The sequence below is a fragment of the Myotis yumanensis genome, unplaced genomic scaffold (assembly GCF_028538775.1).
Source record: "Myotis yumanensis isolate MYYU_CA2020_CCGP unplaced genomic scaffold, mMyoYum1.0.hap1 SCAF_7, whole genome shotgun sequence".
In the NCBI taxonomy this organism is placed as follows: domain Eukaryota; kingdom Metazoa; phylum Chordata; class Mammalia; order Chiroptera; family Vespertilionidae; genus Myotis; species Myotis yumanensis.
Genome location: NW_027223758.1, coordinates 61,457,698 through 61,478,054, shown reverse-complemented (window position 1 = coordinate 61,478,054; position 20,357 = coordinate 61,457,698). Strand labels below are relative to the sequence as shown.

Genomic DNA, 20,357 nt, shown 5'->3' with positions numbered 1-20,357 from the left:
TTTGTATCTGTGTTCACCAGGAACATAGGTACAAAATGGCCTATAATTTTCTTTCTTTATAGTGTCTTTATCTGATTTTGGAATTAGGAGAATGCCAGCCTTATAAAATGAGCTTGGGAACTTCCCTCCTCTTGAATGTCTTGGAATAGGTATTAGTTCTTCTTTGAATGCTTGGTAAAATTCAGCTGTGAAACCATCTGGTTCAAAAATTTTGTTTGTTGGGAGTTTTTTTAATTACTTCTTTAATTTTATTAGTTGCAATTGATCTGTTCAGATTTTCTGTTTCTTCTTGATTCAGTTTTGGGAAATTGTATGTTTCTAGGAATTTATCCATTTGTGGGTGTCTTTACAATCTATACAAATCTCAACCATATGGAGATGACACAAAGATTCAATGACAGAAAAATAAATGCAAAGGGCTGAGCACAGAGCTTGGCACATAGGGTATGCAATAAGTTTTGGCCGTCCTCATCTATGACATTTTATCACCTGCTAAGGGGAGAACCCCACAGACCCCAACTCCACAGAAACTACCGGTCAGGAATGCTGATGGGATTAATTAGATTTAAAATTGCTCTTAGTTCTTTAGAGATATGCAGGATGTACATTTAAGGTGTTATTACATTATTATAGCTTTCCCATCCTGGCTGGGGCTGCAAAATCAAGACTATCAAATATTATAGGCTTTTCATTCTATTTTTACTACCAGAGCACTGGATAATAAATTTAAATGGGAGAGTCTGAAAGTAAGATGACCTCTTTCCTACTAATTGCATCAATTGAGAATTCAGGTCTAAACCTTGAGAACTTTGTATCTTTTTCAAAGGGGGAAAATGACTTAAGAGTTTGGATCCATGCATAAGGGTTTTTTGCAAAGGTGACAAAAATAGCCCGTGGAGCTGACCCCTCGTTGGGAAATTTTATTGAATGACATTTAATGGTGTCCAGTCTTAGCCGAACTAGAATTGTTTTTTCTATCTTTTTACATCGTGTCTAAGTCTGTATCTTTCTTTTTCTCATGTATTTCAAAACATGATTTTAAAATATTGAAGTAATATTCTTTTTCCCTTTAAAGATGTTTGTTCCAAGCTGAGAACCTAAGGGTCCCCCTTCTCCCCCCAGCATTTAATCTGTAATTTTGTAGGTTACACTCATTTGTAGATTTGTAGAAAGTGCCTTTTATTCTTCTCTAAGTGCTAAAGCAATTTAGATTAATGGGCCTTGGACTCTTTGATACCCGTTTTTAAGGCATTTCAAAATGCGTGGAAGACGATACCCTTTTATATGTGATAAGTAAAAATCTTGGCAGATGAAAGACTTTTTTTTCTTTTTGTTTTTGCACAAAAGAAATCTTCGGTCCTGCAGAAAAACTGCAGAAGAGGAAAGATCTTCATTATTGTGATTTTTCCCTTCCCCCCACCCCCAACCGGCTTGAGAGCTCAGCGGCTCACAGGAGATGGGAAAGGATGCAGGGTGAGCCAGCTCCGTGGAGAGGGGGCAAGAGGAGGGCTAGGCTGGGGTTCATCCTGAGCCACCCCCAAGCTTTGCACCTCCTGCTCATCACTTGTTCCTGAAACAAAATGTTTACAGAGCCTAATCCTCTCCTCCCGCTCCTTGTACCAGTGCATGACAGCTGGGAGGACCAATGTTCTCTAATAAAGATCGCGGCCCAGTTCCCTGGGGGTCAGTTGGCTGTTAGTAGCCCTGAGCGGTGCGGACAGACCTTTGTCTCCCTGATTCCTGGGCAGCACCGTGAGCTGGGGACACGGCTGTGCAGAGCAGGAGCAGTGCCGACAGTTGCCTTATTCACTCCCCTTTGAATAAGGACTGTCAGGTCCCAGGTCCCCGCTGCATTTGAAGGGGGCTTAAGGGAGGCCTGGCGAGACCGCTGGCATAACTTCAGCTTGCGGTTCTGTCTGTGCATGTATTTCTGCCCGCTTGTCTGTCTGTTGGAAAGGAGGGGTGAGGGTGAGGAGAAAAAGGCCAAGAAATCACCCAGTTGTTTACTGCAGCTGTTTGCTGACTCACCCTCGATCAGCAGCTCTGCACACAGGCTGGGTGCTGGTCAGCACTCTCCTGGCTTACTGCTCCCAAGCGCTTGACTTCCTTAAGCCACGTTAAGATGCTGAACATCGGTTGATTTCAGGAGAACCAGGGATCTCAGACTGTGAGCTGTGATTCGTCCCTTTGCTCTCAGATGGAGACACAGAGGGTCTGCTCCTGTCCTGGAGTAAGCCCCCCGATAGTGACAGACCAGCTGACACCATGGGGGTGGGAGGAGAGGACGGTGCAGGGCTGGCCACCCTCAGTGTTACTGACATTTACGGCTGGAGTGGCTTGAGTGCCCTCTTCTGTCCTGTGCTCAGTTCCACCCTGAGCTGGCCTAATTCCACATGGAGCGTGAGGTCAGGGCTAACAGATGCATAGGCTTCCTGAATGAGAAAGCAGTCAGTTATGGTTGTTCTGCGGGGCCACTGGACAGCACTGACATATTATTAGGGAACAAGTACACGTTCCTAATGTCAGTAGTGATGGTCAGCACCCCACGCAATCATTTGTCACTTCCTCCTTCTGCCCCGTGATATTTCACTCATCACCTTCTTTACATTTTCCTCTTTCTCTCCGAACTTTCTGCACAACAGAGGTGACAACAGGGGGAGTTATTGATACCCACTTACCAAGAAATGGTGCAAAGCCCAGTGAATCTGTTTGGATTAATCTCTGGCAAACATCACAGGCATTTTTCTGTTCAGAACCTGGACTTTTCCCAACTCCTTCCTTGCCCTCCCACTGATCCTTCCCCACGGGGAACTCTGCAGGTGCTGAAAAGGAGCCACAGCTTCAGGCTGCCTGACCTGGTGCCCCGAGAGCGGGCGAGGGTGGCCCTGGGTACCCTGGGATGGGAATGCTCCTGTGCGGACAATCATTGTGGAAAACAAGCCAGGGAAACCCAGAGCATCCTCCTCCCACTATTAGAGAGCTGGTTCAACAGCGACCTTTTCCCAGCTTGCAGAGATGGCTGGGTGTGTGGGGAACATTCCGGTAACATGCTTATGAGGCATTTGGGTTCTGGCGCTGATTACCAGGGTTCAAACCTCAGTTTGCTGGGGACCTTGGGAACATAGACACCTTTAGCTTGGTTAGCCTAATGGGGCTAATACTTGTATCTGGCTCAGAGCAGTAGTGAGGACTAAACCAGGTCACAGATCCAAGCAGACAGCCCAGGCAAACTCCAAGAGGCAAGTCAGGCAGCAGCTCCCCTCCCCATGAACACACAGTGTGTGTGGACCAGGCATGGCCAGAGCGTGGTGGACTGGGCCCCAGGAGCCTCCCTGCTGAGCTCTCCTTTTCATGGGCCTCTGTGGGGAGAGAGCACCAGACCGGGCCAGGACAGCGAGGGACTCAGTGGCATGGAGGGTGCCCTTGCTGCAGAGATGGTAGCTGCCTAAGAGACCTTGTGCTTGTGGACAGTAGAGACCTCGTGCAGCCCCTCCTCTCCTCTGTGTGGGGAGGGAGCCTCACTCCCAGGTTCGTCTCCTGCCAGGTGAGGTCAGCAGAATTCGAAAGATGTTCCCCCAAGATTCCCATCCGTGATTATCCAACTGAACACTGATCTAGATACGGCTCTAATGGGGCTTTGCAGTTGCAATGAAATCAGCTGACTTTAAGATAGGAAGGTTATTCGGGTTTTTCCAGGTGGGGCCAATGTGATCACTGGGGCCCTTAAAAGCAGAGACGTTTCTTCGGCTGGAGTCCAGGAGATGTGGCGAAACCGGACAGGAGGAGAGATGAGGCGGGTGGGGCGGTCAATGAGACGCAAAGCTTGAGAGAGACTCATTCGCTGTCGCTGGCTGGAAAGGGTTCAGGGACCCGGGAAAGTGGTGGCCTCAGGAATCTGCATCACCTCTGGCTGCAAGCGAGGAGGCACCCCAGGCCAGCCAGGAAGCAGTCTTCCAATGACATGGAATTGAGTTCTGGCAACAGACTAAGTGACCTTGGAAATGTGTTGTCCCCTTGCTCCTCTAGGAAAGGATACCCGCCGGCGACACCTTGATTTGGGCCCTGGGAGAGCATTGGGGCACATACACCATGCCCAGCACATGACAAACACTCAAAGGTCGGCCTCAAACGGCCTCACAGCCAGTCCAACCCAGTTTATCTCCATTGTGGGGGGAGGGAGCCCAGTTCTGGAGCGCGAGAGGGAGTTATCCTCCAGGCCCGGCCAGGTGGGCTTTGCTCCCTGCAAGACCCAGTGAGGCCCCTACTCCACCCCACAGTCTATGCTTTCATTCCACCCCCACCCCCCCACTGTGTGTGCAAGAGCCAGGCCACGTTAGACAAGCCCCTTAGAAGTGAGGTCATCTGGGAATGGGCTTCCTCATAAGGTTGCCAGGAAAGACGAAACAAGTGGAAGGAAAGTCAGTGAGGAACAGTAGTCAATGTCAGAAATGGCAACAAGAAAAGAGTGAGAGGTAACAGAATGGGAGGAGAGAAGGAGATGAGGAGATAAAGAAGGAAGAGAAGGGAGACCTGACAGGCAGTCCAGCCAGCCAGCGCTGCGCTGGGAAAGGCACAGTAGGTTCAACAGAAGCCCTGGCACCCACACCTGGTGACCGTGTCTCACTTGGGAGCTTCCATGGGACCCATCCTGTTCACCTCCGAGGCCTAGGGGACAGGCCAAGTCCATGCCTTTCTCCTTGTCTCCTAGTGTCTCTTTGGGGAGACCTTGTCGTTGGCCATGGGCTCGGCCACACCAGGGAGTTGAGGATGCCCCTCCGGGCCTGCACTCGGGGAAACGGAGGCTCTGCTTTCCCTAATGAGCAACATTAGGGTGGAGAAGGCTGGAAACAGCGTCTGGTCTTGTTCCGGACACTCGAGCCATTACCGGAAGAAGTACTTTCCTTGCTTCCCTCTTTCGTTGGTCACTTAGAATACAATTATAAGAGCAAATGCATAATGCCAGCCACAGTTCTAAACTCCCTGCTCATGTTCCTTTAATCCTCTGCACACCCCTGTGCTGCAGCATGATGGTCATCCCGCTCCACAGAGCGGCGGAGGCCCAGCGAGATGAAGAAGCCGTTAGGGTCACTCAGAGGCGGGCAGACTAGACCTCAGGCTTGCACTGCCTCCTGTGCTCTATGCTTAGGGGCGTAGCACCTGTGGCTTTGTTATTGTTGTCCTGTTTAAATTATATTAGCAGCCTGTTTATTTTACACCATAATAAACTGCGGCTACTTGACGCAAGGGAAGTGGAATTTCTGTGCCTCTGTAGTTAGGGATGTTTACTGGTTTATTGAGATTTAATGAGTGGAAATAAAAAAATACTTTCAGTGTATATACATTATCAGGTGATATATATTCAAAGCAGGATATTCAAAAATTAACCATCTGCTGAGATACATCACGTTGTGTGGGAATGTTATTGCCTCGTTCTGATATAGATTTACTGACAAAACCCATCCGACTGTACTTACACAGTGGCTTTCCAGCTGGGGCAGGGGCCTTCCCCTGGGCGAGGGAAGTGTGCTTTGTGGCATCAGGAGGCTGACATGCCATTCACCAGGCAGACAGACAGGAACGGGAGAGGAGCGCTGGGCCCAGTGAGAGAGCTATGAGCACGTTGTGCACTGGTTGACAGAAGAGTTTATATATTGGGAAGCTGTCCTTCATGGGGGCTACTGTCGGCTGGGCTCCTGCTCTTGCCCCCGCCCCAGCTCGCTCCCCCCACCCTGAGGAATTGGGTTTCAAACCACACCAGTGACACCGTGACAATTGCTGAACACACGCTGTACTGCTGTAATAGGTTCCTCAAAGCAGGCGATGGCATGTCTGCGAAGGCATGACCCCCGTGACTGCAGGCTGGGCCCGGAGGTGCCGGCCCCTGCTGTGGGGCTGCACCCCACGCTGAAGGCCGCTGGGGTCAGAGCACTCTGCAGCGTGGCTCGGCCTCCAAGCAGGGGGTGTTAGCAGCCTGTGGAGAGCGAAGAGAAGACCCCAAGGCCTTCCAAGGGCGGCAACCCGAGGCCAGACCGGGAGTTAGGGAAGTAGGCCCTGGGCCTCCTGCTTCCTGGTCCTGGACCTCCATGCTCCCTTAGAAAATGGACTTGGCACCTCTTGTGTGGACACTAGTGCCAGGCTGTGCTGCAACAGCAGGGGCGGGAGCTGTCCAGTGCTGAGTCTGTGAGGAGCCCTGGTACCCCAGGGCTTTATGGAGGAGCAGAGAACTCCCCACTCTTACATTTAATTTAGGAGAGAGTTGATTTAGGGTTAGTCAATTTTTTAAATATTATTATCATAGTACAAGTTTGCCTCATTTAATGAGAAACCAATTATCAAAAAGACGTTGGGTGCTTATTGTGTGCCAAGCATCCTACTAGGCTCCACGGGAAATTAAAAATGAACTCAGTATGTTCCCAACTTTAAGGAGTCCCAGGACGCACACATATGAACAGCGAAGAAACACCACCAGCGATGCACAGGCACCGCACAGGGAAAGGTGGCAGTGTCTGCCCCGTGGCAAGTGGTGTAAGTTGAGAAGGGCAGGAGGTGACGGCCTGAGTGAGCTGGAGGACCTCCTGCAAGAGGTGGACACCCGTGCGCCTTGAGAGGTGGGCAGGCTCTGTGCCCGCCGTCAATGACCTCCTGCATCTGGGAGGGAACTGTGTGTTCTGCTCCTGACCTTGAAGGGCCTTTGGAGATGCTTTGTAAATGCCCAAGGTCGTTCTTGTGTTCCACGCCAGGGAATTTCCAAATACGGACATTTAGTTTCATGTAATTGTCAAACCAGAGCGATCATTTGCTTTACACAGGTATTTCAACCATGCTCTGTTTTGAAAACCTTTGATTTACAACTTTTGGGGAAGAAATTAATTATCTGGAGCAGAGATAAACCTAAGGACTAAAGATAGGTTTCAGGGGTGTCCATGGGAACAGGAAGTGTAACATTTGTGGAAGTGCATGCACCTTTTTAAATGGGGCAGGGCTCAAAACTTTTTTAGAGTCTCCAGTGGATTGGTGGTCTTGAAAATGGCTAAGACCCCTTTCGTAGTTTGGAATTTTGTCTCTCACATTGATGTATGTTAGTACTCATGTTACTTTAGACATTTAACAGAATGTACTGAGGAGCCACAGTGGAATCTCCTGTCAGTCACAGGGTGGCGCAAATTAGAAGTGGTTGAGGAAGAAAAAGGAAAACACAGGGATTGGAACATAAATAAAAGCTCAGACTCTTGAGACCAATACCAACATACTTTCCAGTAGCCGAGAGGTGGAAACAAGCCGATTCCATCAATACATGAATACATAAACGAAAAGTGGTCCATGCACACAATGGAATGTTATTTGGCCTTGAAAAGGAAGGAGGTTCTGACGCATGCTCCAACATGGATCTTGAAGACATTCCGAGGAGTGGAATTAGCCAGATACATAAGGACAAATACAGTATGATTCCACTTCCGTGAGGCACCCGGAGCAGTCAAAGTCACAGACACAGAAAGGGGGATGGTGGTTGTCACGGGCAGGGCGAGGGGAGACTGAGGAGGTGCTGTCTAATGGATGCAGACCTTCCATCTGGGACGATGAGAAAGTTCTGGAGATGGCTGGTGATGGTGGTTGCTCAACAACGTGAATGTGTTTAATGCCTCGGAACTGTACATTTAAGATGATTAAAATGAAACATTTTACCACAATAAATGAAATAAAATAAAGTAAAAGGACTCTAGAGGCCAGTGTCAAAATACCAGCATCCTGTACGCGTGTTGCCCGTGGATTACGGATTTGGCTCTAAGCTTTTCCGCAGCCAAGTCTCAAGCGTTTTTCCTCAGAGAGGCAGGGGCTTACCTGCCTTATGAAGCAAAACACTTTGTTATAATGGCCACTTAAGTACTGACAATTAAAACCAATACCTATTACACGGTCATTTAAACGTGTGACAATGTGCTAATGCTTTTATAAGCTAATGGGATAGGAAAGAGAAGGTGAATTATGTTTAAACTGATCTATGTAATTTAAAATGAGGGTAATATCCGATAAATTGGTGCTTTACAAAATAGATGGAGACACTGAGATAGTGAGAGGGAGAGGGTGGATGGACACAGACCCCTCATTAAATCAGCAGATGAGCCGAAAACCAAGTGTGCTGCCTCGGGTTGGGAGGGAGAGCCAGCCCTTGGGTCACGCACACCCAAAACCCAATAGGTTTTCAGCACCAGGAAAATCTCTCTTCAGCCTGGGGAAGGCTGCCACTAACTTCTCCGTTTTGCTAACCAGCCAGGAGTTACTAGTCTGATGATCCTGGAAGGACGCAGAAGCCCGATCGCACAGGCTGGAGCCCACTCCCAGGACCACGCAGCTGCCCTGCTGGCCTGGATGCTCTGCTGGCCCGGCTCCAGCTGAGGTGCCTGGAGCGGGAGATCCCCTGGGAATTGCTAGTCCTGTAGTCCTGGTCCCCTGCTGGCATCACCTCTTGGGGAAGTTCCAGGCTGACTTCTCTTGTTTCCAGCTCACAATCCTTGAAGGTGGCAAGTGGGCTCGAAATGCCATCCTGAAGCAGCTCACCTGTTCTCCCAGCGAGGTCAGGGCGCTCCCTCTGCCACTGCACTCTGCCTGACTCCCAGGAAAGGACCCCTTGCATCTCCTCCAAGAGACAGCTTCCTGAATCCCCACCTCCAACCTGGGCCCATTGTGGTCCAGTGTATGCCGGGGACTGCTCAGCCAAAACCCCCATCTGTAGGTGCTATAACAGGGCCAGGGCAGGGTGTCCCTGACTCAGAGGCACTGCATTCTGCTGGCCTGTGGGTAGCAGCCCAACCTGCCATCCCTGGGCATCTTCCTAGGGAGCAGGCGTGCACCCCAATGCAGTAACTCAGCCCCGGGGCAGGTGAGGCAGGAGGCCTCAGGCCCAGCACTCCCCGAAGGCCCACACTTCTCCATGCTTCCCCAGGTTAGTGGGGAGCGAGGGGAGGCTATGGGGCTGGGGAGGTGGGAGCCGAGGGCAGCCCAGGCTGTTGTGCAAGAGGGGAAGCTGCCACTCAACCTTTTAGCCCCAGGAGGCCCCTGTGTGCTGCAGGGCTGTGTCCTGAGAGGGCAAAGTGGGGTGGCCTGGCGAAGCCTCCGCCAGTGGCAGTTCTATTTCCAGGTGGTCAGGGGCTCTGCTCAGAGGCTCAGGAGCGGTGGGCACAGCTGGGTGCCTCTCCCTGTGGTGGGCTCTGAGCTGGCCCAGAAGCCCAGAGCAGCCATTGACTCAGCTCCCACTCTGGGCGCTTCTGAGTCTTTGCATCAGGGCATGGGGATCCCATGGGGGAACTCAGTCCTCAGCAGTTTCTGTCTGGTCTGCTTTCCAAGGCTCTCAGAGAGATGCTACAGCAAAGTGATTTTCTGGCCTTCATCATGTGTTCACTGATCCGCCTGCGTTTCTCTTCATTCTATGGCTTAGCTGCAAACCTTCTGTCTCCCACACGGGAGTGAGTGAAAGAAGGCTCAAATGCCCCAGGGTATGACTGCCAAGTCCAGACTATTCACAAGACACAGGTTCATTTTCAATGAGGGAGAAAAGAGAAGGGAAGAAAAAGACCCGTGTATTTTCTAGAACTCTGCCAGTTGCCAGGAAGCACCTGATTGAGTTGTCCAGATACAGAAATTAAGACAGAGGTTGCTCAAGATCCAACAGCCAAGGAGCTGGTGCCTGTGGCTGGAACCCAGGAGGTTAACTCTAGAGCCCAGACCTTCCAGGGAGGGCCTGTGGGGCCTGTAGGCACAGCTAGTTCTGAGTTCAAGTCCTGCAGCTGCCCGGTTGGTGACGGTGCTACCTCAGGGAAGCCATGTCCCCACTAGCCCCAGCCTATCAGTTTCTTTGCCTGGAAATACACAGCCTCCCAGGATGGTTTTGGGGGAGGAAACGGTACAGCTGGCGAGGGCAAATGACTCCAAACCATCTTTTTGACACCAGGAAGAAGGGGCAACTTTCAAAGTGTTCTTAATTAAGTTAGCCACGGTAATTACATTTTCACTCTATTATTTATATTAACATAGAGGGAAAAGGGGCATCTTAATGTTGCTTTAATGAACCAAGAGACAGCCTCCACGGCCTGCCAAGCTGAGCATCTGCGCCCTTGGAGGCATCATCTTTGTTTACGGCCCAGCAGGCTGCTCTCCCAGCTCAGGGCCTGGGGGCCCTGCTTGGGGTCTGGGGGCCCAGCTCCGGGTCTGGGGGCCCATCTCGTTCATGAAAACAGCTGGAAGAGCCCAGAGTCCACACTGGCATGGCTGCCCCGATGCAGCAATGAAGAGCAATTTCTTTCTAAGTCTGCCCATTGCAGTTAGTTATGCCAATTAACATGTTATTTACCGCAATTTTTACTTTTTCCATGTGAAATCTCTTTCTGGTAGATAGGATTTCTTACATCTGATGCCCATAGCATCTGGATTTTACATTTGCATGGCTCTTGTATTACCCTCCACACCTTCCCATCTCTTTATGTGGTAGCACATCCTTGCGGGAAACCCAGGGAAAACCCTACTGTCAGCCAGGGGGCGGGCGAGGGAATGCAGGCGGGAAGGGGCTGGCCAGGCAAGCCCCGGGGCTGGGGCAGTTCAGCTTCATTTCCATCTGACAGGGGCCAGGGCTTTGGAACAGTCTCTGCTCTGTAATGGGAGGAGAAAGTGGAGCTAATCGCCTGTTCTTTTTCCAAACGCACTTTATAAGCACCGAAGACATAGAGTTTCTGAGATCACCTGTGAGTTATTTAAATGGTGCACTGAGATTCCTACAACCAGAGAGGGCTGAGGGGGCTGCTCCATTTCCTCTTATGTGAGGGTGTTAAATGGTTGCCCACCCCCCCATCACTAGCACATGATTAGGCCATCATAATAGAATGGCTCTGATAAGCTGCTTCTTTATTTAGTGGGTTCCAGCTCAGCACTAGCACAGCAACAAGAACTGGAAGTTCAAGGTGGGGTCAGAGGCAGGGATTTGGACCAGCCCTTTCCTTGCCGAAGCTCCCCCACCCTTCCTGAAGAGGGGAGGCCTGGGGGAGAAGGCCCACAGAGATGGGAAGCATTCGCCACAAGGCCTATCATCCAGTCTATTGAGGTTGATGCTCACATCTAGTGCCCCGCGTGGATGTTTCCTGAGGGATGACATCCCACTGAGAGACACAGTGAGGGCATGAGGGCCTGGGTGCTGTGGGCCGCAGTGAGTGGAAGGATCCGGGCTGGTCAGCACGGCTTAGAGTTCACACAAGCGAATGTTCTGTCACTGTTCTATGAGTCACCTGCCTTTGTCCCTTCATGCTGCTGAGAAAAAACACAAACACTCTGATTCCTATTTGAAATCTTAGGAAGGCACACCTAAAACCCACGGGAGTTATCGCAGAGAGGAAATCTAAGGCCAGGGTTTCCTCCCCTCCTCACCCCTCCCCTCCCCTCCCCTCCCCTCCCCTCCTCTCCCTCTCCCTCCCCTCCCCTCCTCTCCCTCTCCCTCCCCTCCCCTCCCCTTCCCTCCCTTCCTCTCCCCTCCCCTCTCTTCCCCTCCCTCCCCTCCTCTCCCTTTCCCTCCCCTCCCCTCTCCTCCCCTCCTCTCCCTTTCCCTCCCCTCCCCTCCCCTCCTCTCCCTTTCCCTCCCCTCCCCTCCCCTCCCTTCCCCTCCCCTCCAAACATTTATCAGGTACCCCCTTGGTGTTACCTTAGTTACTTGATGTTCAGTTTCCTGAAAATGATTTTTTTTTAAATATACATTTTCCTCAGATTTTTTAGTTGTTTCAGTTAGGAGGATAAATATGGTCTTTGTTAGTCCATGTCTGGGACTGGAAGTCACTCAGAGAATGAACTGGACATTTTCATAAATTCCAAGAGCAAGGATGGCAGGAATAAAGCAGAGAAAGCTGGCAGCTGATGAGATTGACGTTCCCAGCTGTAAGACGGCTCCGTAACTGAACCTGGATCACACTGCTGGGAGGTTGCTGCCCCTTGGGAAAGCGCCCTGCACAGTTTCTGGCACAGAACCGGTGTTTGATAAGGTTGTCCCATCAGCTACTGGTCATCATTTAACATAGCCGGGAGCTCACTTTTCATGTCGGAAGTCCACTGCAGTGTCTCCCTCCATCAGAGGTCCGGCCGGGCCCTTGAGCGGAGCAGAGCAGAGGAGGCTGCCCCTCGGTGATTTCCCGACCCGGGAACTGTTTAGCTTAGTGCTGTGCTTAAAGGCACTCTGATCCCGTATCCCTTTAAAAACTGTTCTCTCAGCAAGTTTCAGGTTTGCATGAGGCTTGGCGAGGACAGATACTACCCCAGTGAACAGGTGAAAGAGAGGAGGAGGAGAGGTGGCTCCGGGTCAGAAAGCCTCCGCCTGGAGCCTGGCCCAGCGCCCCCTGTAACTGCCTGCCCACCAGGTGAGAGTTCATGGCCTGCGCAGACTCTGGGGTGGTGTTTCCTCAGGGGAGGCTCCGAGGATGGGCCTAGGTTTCTCACTGCCAACAGTTCTGTCCCAAAAATTTCAATTCAACCTGCTCCAGGCAACAGTTTCCACGTACAATCTCTCCGCCAGTGACCTGGAGTGACCGGAGCTGCTTCCACTGCCTGGGCGCTGGACACTAGCAATACACCACGACTGGTCACTGGTCTTTATTTATTGAGTTGAGAATTCACACAAGGTAACATCATACAATAAGCCATTTCCTGGGCTTAATAAAAATGATTGTCACTCACTGTGCTTCACAAAAATTTCTTTTAATGAATAAATAATTTGATGAAATCAAAAGTATTTACAATATAAACAAGTGGAAAAGCTTTCGATCTGTGAATCTGATCGCTGAGCTTTGCATTTTGAGCTGAATTCCTCCCAAGCTTTTCCCTTAGAGACAATATAAATCTGGTAGAAACAACAACTCATACAACATATCTTTGTTCATTATATGTTTATCTGTTAGTCTTGGAAAGCTACATAAGCTTATATTGTGCAACATGTTAAAATACAAATATTAACTAAAATAATATATTATCATAATGCCAGGTAGCATTCTCCACAGAACAAAAATGTACACTCAGCTGTAACAATAACAAAGGTTCACGGGTCACAAAATAATACCCCAAAAGGTACAAATTCCTTCATAAGAATATAATTGTGCTCTTCCATGTACCAGCTGTCTATGCTGCGCTAACAGGCGGACGCCTAGGAGTACAGTCTCGGACGACTGTAGGCCGTGTGTGCTTCCTGTCAGGCAGCAGCATCACTGGGAACTGGGCAGTGCAAGCAGTTTTATACATACTTCCTCGGGCTCTTAAAAAAGAGCCAGTGCTGCAAAGCAAAATAAGCACATTGAGAGCCCTGATCTCATCTTCACAAATGCCTTGGACGCTCTCGGCTCTGTGGGATGAAAGGCCGGCTTGCAGAGCTGTGATGCCATCAGCCGGAATTCAAGTACTCCAGGGCCACCTCGTAGCAGAACTTGTACTGGTCCTGGAAGACGGAAGGGAAAAATGTCAGCTCTGCAGCACCCGAATGCTGTTTCTAGTTAAGCAATTATGCCAGATGAAGGGTTTCATTGGAAGATGTCAAACCGAGAAGGATTTGAATCAGAAATAAATGAGAAGGTCATGGTTCTGAACCACAAATATATCCACTGTTGGTAGATGTTCCCATGAGGCCTGATGAAAGGTATTTTGATATCCACACTCACTAGAATTCCTGGGAAGTTCTAGACAACTGGAACACACGCACACACACACACACACACACACACACACGTTTGTCCATACATCAACATGCTGAGCACAAAGCATGGGAAGATCCTGAGGTAGAAGGGAAGATAATGAGTGCTGGGGCAATGCCTCCTGACTTGCTCACAGAAGGCCCCCAGTTAATAAATGTGGCTTCACTCCTGGCCCAGCTTTCCCTTTGCTGTTCGGTCAGCTGGATTTCCTCCGTTTTATGAGTTGTTAAGTACCTCTTACGTACCAAGCACCTTGACCTGGGCTCTGACTTTGAGAAGTCCACGGTCCAATGAGGAGGATGAGACAAGTGACTCATGACAACCCCTGAGGCAGAGCTGAGCAGGGTCCTCCAATGTGGAAGACAGGGTGGAACTTCTTAGGGAACATCTGGCAAGAGGCAGTAAGTAAGAGGAGGGAGAGAGTGACCGTGTAGAGCTGGGGTAGGTGTTAATGTGCCTTGGTTTGCCCAAGACCGAGCTGGTTTTTGCCTGGTGTCCTGGCATAAGCATTGTAGCATTCTCTTTTATGCTCAAAATCGTCCCGGTGTGAGTGATTATATGGTCATCCTAACTGGCAGTAAGACAGGCATTCCAGGTAGAGGCAACAGGATAAAGAAAGGCACTGGGAGGAAATGTCTGATACCCTCTGGGAACCACATACCAGCTCTCGGCCAGGCAGTGACTTCATTTTTTTGAGCACAGCTTTCTCAGATCATGGACCTGAGGTCCTGGTCCACGCACCTGGGGTCTCAGGTGGCAGGGAGGGCATTCGGCTCCTGTGTGAGTGCACTGTGCTGATGGATGCTCGTCTGGGTGTGGCCTCTGACCGGAGCAGAGGGACCCAGGGGTTAGGGATGCAGCAGCCCAGTGTTGGGGGCAGAGGGACTCAGCAATTGTAAGGCTCTCTTTCCAGCTCAGTAAGAGGCAAACTTTTGTGAGTTGTGAGAGTCAGCGCCACTGACTCATGGCTCAACACAATGGTCACAAACGAGGAGATGGGTCTTTCATTTGTGAGTTTGCCAAATTCATTAAAAATAAATTTCTACCGGTTTTTTGGGGGGTATGTATCTACTGATTAGTCACTGCAAATTCCCTTTCTTCACCTATTATTTGTTCTCTAAAGGCCCCACTAGTCCAATCTGTTTATTGGAAGACAAGGGCCAGCATATCAGTCTTTGGTGTAGAACCTGACATACAGATGGGGGAGTCACATGTTGGTCTTCTATGTAAATGATGACAAAGGGTTTAGCTGCACTTGATACAACTGAACAAACATTAAAGACTAGAGATCGGGGATTTCAAGGGACAGCCCCAGTCCTCAGAGAGCTTACAACCTAGAGATCATTTCCATACACTGACGGCGCCACAAGATCACACACCAATAGCAGTAACACCTACCAGGATGGCTCAACTAAAAAGAGACAGACGGGAACAAGCATTGGGGAGGATGTGGGGAGACTGGAGCCCTCACACTTTGCTGGTGGGCAGGTAAACGGGCACAGCCACTTTGGAAAACAGTCTGGCAACTCCTCAAAAGGTCATAGAATCACTCTATAGTCCCAAGAATATACCCAAGGGAACTGAAAATAGTGTCTACACAAATACTTTGTGACTACATTTCAGGATTTGATACTTTTATTTTCAGAATATTTAAAATAAATCACTTGAATTTCAAAATTCTGATGTTGGCAGATCACTGAGCTGACCTATTGGCTATAAAGTGCTCTAATAATTTCTCCCTTTTTTTTTTGGTGTGTGTGTGTGTGTATCACAGTGATCCGCCCCCCCCCCCCCCCCCCATCCTCCCAATGAAATTCTAAGAGATCCAGTTCCTTACTGGATAAAACATGATTTTGTACACACCTAATTGTGCAACTAATGTCAGTGCCTATTATAAACCCATTCCTTTTAACACGAAAATGTTAAAATTTCTTTCATTTAGTGGAAAATGTGGCTGCTGGCCTCCGGCCACACACTCGGAGGAAAAGGGACTTCGGGTCCTGTTGCCAAGGGGTTGCTGTGTAGGTCACGGAGGGTGCTCTGTAGGCATGACTATAGTTTTCAAAATGAATTCTCTCTCATCTTATCCCTCCTAACCAAGCTGTTAATCCCCACAGATTCTGTGACGATGGTTCCTGAATCATAAAAATAAGAGGAATGAGGACAATCATCATAAATTGTTGCGCCCCCTCCCCCAAGCACCTCGGGAAATGCCTGAAATCTTCGTCCGTTGGAAACTGATTACATTTGATCACCAGGTACAGGCCTGTCTTCTAAGGTCTCTCTCAACTCACTTGCTTTTGCACAGTAATTAAACCGCAGGAGTTATCCCTGTGCTTCAGGCGGAAAATGTTTATGCCTTGGTCCCCAGCTCTCCCGACTAGGGCGGCCTTGGCTGGCTTCCAGCATGAAGAAGGGATGTGAGTGGGGGTCCATCCTTGTGCAGGACGGTGCCAGGGAGACCCGCTATTCCTCTCCAAGACCCCGATGCCACTTTCATTCCAGATCACATCTCATGCTCCCAGGAAGAAAGTGAAATCTGAAGCAGCACCTAAAAGTCAGGTTCTGTTTCAAAAGTCCCCACTCACTCTGAAGGCTCTGGAGCTGCCCTGCAGGGCCCGGGCGGTGCCTTTGTCACTCAGGTGGCCTGTGTCTGAGGAACTGGGGGCCCTACGGGCAGTCTAGCACTTCAAACACCCCACACGCCTGCCTGCCTGGGGAGGTTCAAAGAGAGGAGTCCGCTGGCTCATCTGCGGCAAAGCTTCCCTCCCTGGTGCTCCTGCTTTTTGAAACCGAGACCAGTTTCATAGTTTCAGTTGATCCTGTGCTGACAGACCCTTCAGTGCGGAAAGAATCCCGACTGATGCCTCTGTCAGGAGGTGACGTGGTCCCCAGGTCGGGTTCACTGTTCCCCGGATCAATGGGGCAACCAGCCACCGTGCCAAGGAGACCCCTCGATAAGACAGCTGCATGTCTGACAATGAACAGAAAGGCTCGCTACTCTCATCTACATCTTTAAAAATGCATGAGAACTTTCTTCCCATAGAGTCCCATGCAGTCTGTGTGGGTTCCCTAGTCAGCCCTGTGGGCATGTAGCCACAGCCTTCCCCAGGTTCCAGAGGGCAGCCGGGGCAGCCAGGATGGACGTGGGGCTGGGTGCAGAGCAGAAGTGTCCAGTCACTCAGCAAATACTTATCAGGCACCCCCTTGGAGCCAGGAACCCTGCCTCAAGGAGATCAGAGTCTTGGGCAGAGAGGGGGCACAGGCATTCACAGAGATTCCCCCAAATGCGTCCTTAAGATGCTGGAAAACCGACCATATGGGGACTTGCGAGGACTTACGGAGAGGCTGCTGTCCAGGGCTGTGAGCCGCGGGCCGTGTGGCAATGGCAGGGCAGGCCTGAGAGAGGTGGCATGCCACTCAGACTGCCAGCCACAGCTGGTCGGGGCACAGCTCAGGGGCCTGAATGCACATCTCTGATTCCCCACCTGAGTTCTATACCCTCCACTCCAACACACACACACACACACACACACACACACCCTATACACACTCCCACAACTACACCCATATACACACTCCCACACCCACACCCACATCCATACCTACATATACACACATACACCTACATATACACATGTGCACATATATCTATACATACCACATACCTATATCCACATACACACACCCAAACACATACCCATGTATACACACCCCCACCTATATACCTATACATACCCACAGCTATTATCTCTATACACACACATACACCCACACATACACCTCTATACACCCCACACCTACACCCACATATACACTAATACACACCCACATCTACACACTCAAATACGCCTATACCTACACACAGAGCCACACACCTATATTCCTACACATGCATAGCCCCTCACGTACCCATACCCATACATTCACATCCACACATCCACCTACATTCACACCTCCACACCCCACCTTTCAAATAGTCTGCACATTTTACACAAGTTCACAGCACAGTGTAATATGTATTACACTGAAGAGGAAAGTGGGCTGCGCCTGGGTGGCCAGCTCTGCATTACAGGTGGGGAGATACTGGCAGATGTGGTCCAAACAGGAGCTGGGGAGGTGGGCCTGGGCAGGCAGCCTGCTTGGCAGGAAACGGAAGCCTATCACCCAGCTGAACCCTGCTTCTCGCCTGCAGGACTTTAGAATCCCCATGCTCCAGGCCCATTGGATCAGAGTCTGGGGTGGGCTGAGGGATTAGAATTTCTAAAGCCGTTAAAGAGAGCAGAATGGTGGTTGCCAGAGGCTGAGGGGAGGGGGGAATGGGGTGTTGTTGGTCAAGGGTATAAACTTTCAGTTATAAGAAGTTTGAGAATAGTTGAAAATTACTGAGACTAGGTATGATCCTAAGTATTCTCACTACACACACACATACACACACACACACACACACACAATGTTAACTATGTGTCAGTTACCTTGATCTTGGTAACTTTGGCCAAAGTTCCCACCACCTCCCAGGCGATAATATGTATCTGTAGGCAAGATCTGTCCCTGGAGGCGGTTTTTTGCTAAAACAGAGCCCTAGAAACTTCAAAAGCCAAGTGAGGAGGACAAAGGTGAGAGGGGAGCTACTCGCTGAAGCACTGGTTTTCCCACAACTATCAGGGCTTCAAAGGAGCTCAGCCTTCAGGCTGTGGGTGGCACCTGCCCCTGGGACCCAGGCCCTGGGTTAGGACTGGAGGCTGGTGAAGGGACAGATAACTTAGAGGCTGGGCGGAAGACGGGGTGAGGGAAAGCGCCCGGCTCCTGTTGGGTAAAACACACACCGAACTTTGTGTGATAAATTATTTTGCTTCCTTGCCATCACTTGGCTTTTCTCCAGAGCCCCAAAACTAAAAATTTGAAGAAATAAATCTTTCAGGGCTTCCTAGATCTCTCTTCAAAGTGCCATGCTTCAAAGCAGATGGATGGATTTTCGAGCTTAGAAGCAATTTGGAAAAATCAGAGCCTCAAAGGGAGGTAGAGATGGACTCCCCTCTGCACACTCATCCCACGCAAGCAGGGAGGGGGCGGCGGTTCTGAATGGAGGGGACCACTGTGAGTTTCAGCCTCTGCATGTGATACATGAGCAGGTCTAGCGGGGCCCCGGCCAAGGCTCTCCTGACCCCATCCACCTGGACCCCATCCACCTGGCTCCCCGGGCCAGCACAAGTGCACGCCAAAGCTTTTTGGCACACACACCACCATCTATGAAGATGCAGTCAGGAAGACTCCGCACTCCGTACTTCTCAACTGCGGCACAACATCTAGTGCTTAGGAGCAACTCGGGTCTCAGATGGCCTTTTATGCCCCAAAGAATTGTACCAGATTTTGTCACCCTGACCTGAATTAATCCCCTTAGCCAATATATACACAGGTACAAGGACCAAACTAACAGATATTGTACTTAAAGGCAAAAACAAACAAATGCCAAGAGCCCTTATTTCACTCAGGAAGCTTCAAGCCCACTGCAAAGAGCACTGTGACATGTTTTTGCCGGTCGCCATATATTACTTTGCGAACATTCACTGTGACAAACTTATCAGACATTTTTTCTCAGGAAATTGCAAAACTTTCCTATGTTTCTCAGCCCTTGACTGTATCCTAAAGCTGGTCCTGACCCTCTGAGTTCTGGGCACGCAAGGGTCCTGTTTTCTCTAGTCTAACTTCACATAATGACAGAAACCGCTAAGTAGTGCATTGGGGTCAGTAGCTCCCTCCTGGTCCAACCACCCAGGTCTCCATTCATTTCGTGGAGAAGCACCACTGATTTGGGAAAAGCCACGTTGTTTCTGCCCATAAAAATGTGTGAGTGATGGAAGCTGCGGCCAGAGCCATTAGAGGAAAGGCCTGGGAGTGTCTTACCCCAATGCTCTGCTTACTGCAGGCTGCACAGAGAGGGAAAGGACTTTTTTTTCTTAAAGCAAGATCAGCTTTGCCCAGGTACCAACCAAAGTTTGGAAGCTACACATCTGTCTGTGAATTAGGGAGGTAAATACAAAATGAAGGCACAGAAAATTTTAATTGATGCATTTGTTTTCAGCCTCTGTCAGTCTTCTTATCTGGCTTAAATCCAGGCCACTCCCGACTGCCCGCCTGCCCTTTTATCACCTGCTTCCCAGGAGACTGAGAATTCTGTGGTGGGAGGACCCTGCCGTTCCCTCTGATTCTCCTGACCATGGGCAAACTCCTCAGTCTCTTGCCCCTCCCCAGGAAATCTGCGACCTGTGAAAGGCACTTGGAGTGTCGCATACCAGCTTCTAGCCGCCACCTCCTGCTTCTCACCCAACACTTCCACATAACTACCACAGACAGGCTGCTGGCTGCTCCACGCCCTGTGGACACCTACACCATCAAGAACCACCTCTCTCCCTTCCCAGTTTCCAAACACTTTCACGTACAGCATTGCATGGGATCCCGTCAATAAGCCAATACCATCCCTCGTTTACTCAACGCAGACCCAAGAGAGTGAAGTGCCTTCCTGGCCCAAGGAGACTTACATCGACAAGTGAGTCACTCTACTGTTTCTCTTCAGAGCATAAAAATCGACAAGTTGTCTGAGGTTACAACTTGAATTAGTAGCAGAGCTGAGACTAGAATTTGGGTTTTCAT

The 20,357-nt window shown here is 50.0% G+C and overlaps 1 protein-coding gene across 5 annotated transcripts in view; it reads right to left on the bottom strand.

The window, feature by feature from the left end:
* Positions 1 to 12,702: 12,702 nt before the first annotated feature.
* PTPRM (protein tyrosine phosphatase receptor type M) overlaps positions 12,703 to 20,357 on the bottom strand; it is a 650,734-nt gene continuing 643,079 nt past the window's right edge. For all 5 annotated transcript variants that reach the window (XM_070420643.1, XM_070420639.1, XM_070420640.1 and 2 more), the window contains one exon: positions 12,703 to 13,453. In XM_070420643.1, coding sequence (XP_070276744.1) covers positions 13,400 to 13,453 — 54 coding nt within the window. In that variant the 3' untranslated portion in view covers positions 12,703 to 13,399. The remainder of the gene's footprint in view (positions 13,454 to 20,357) is intronic.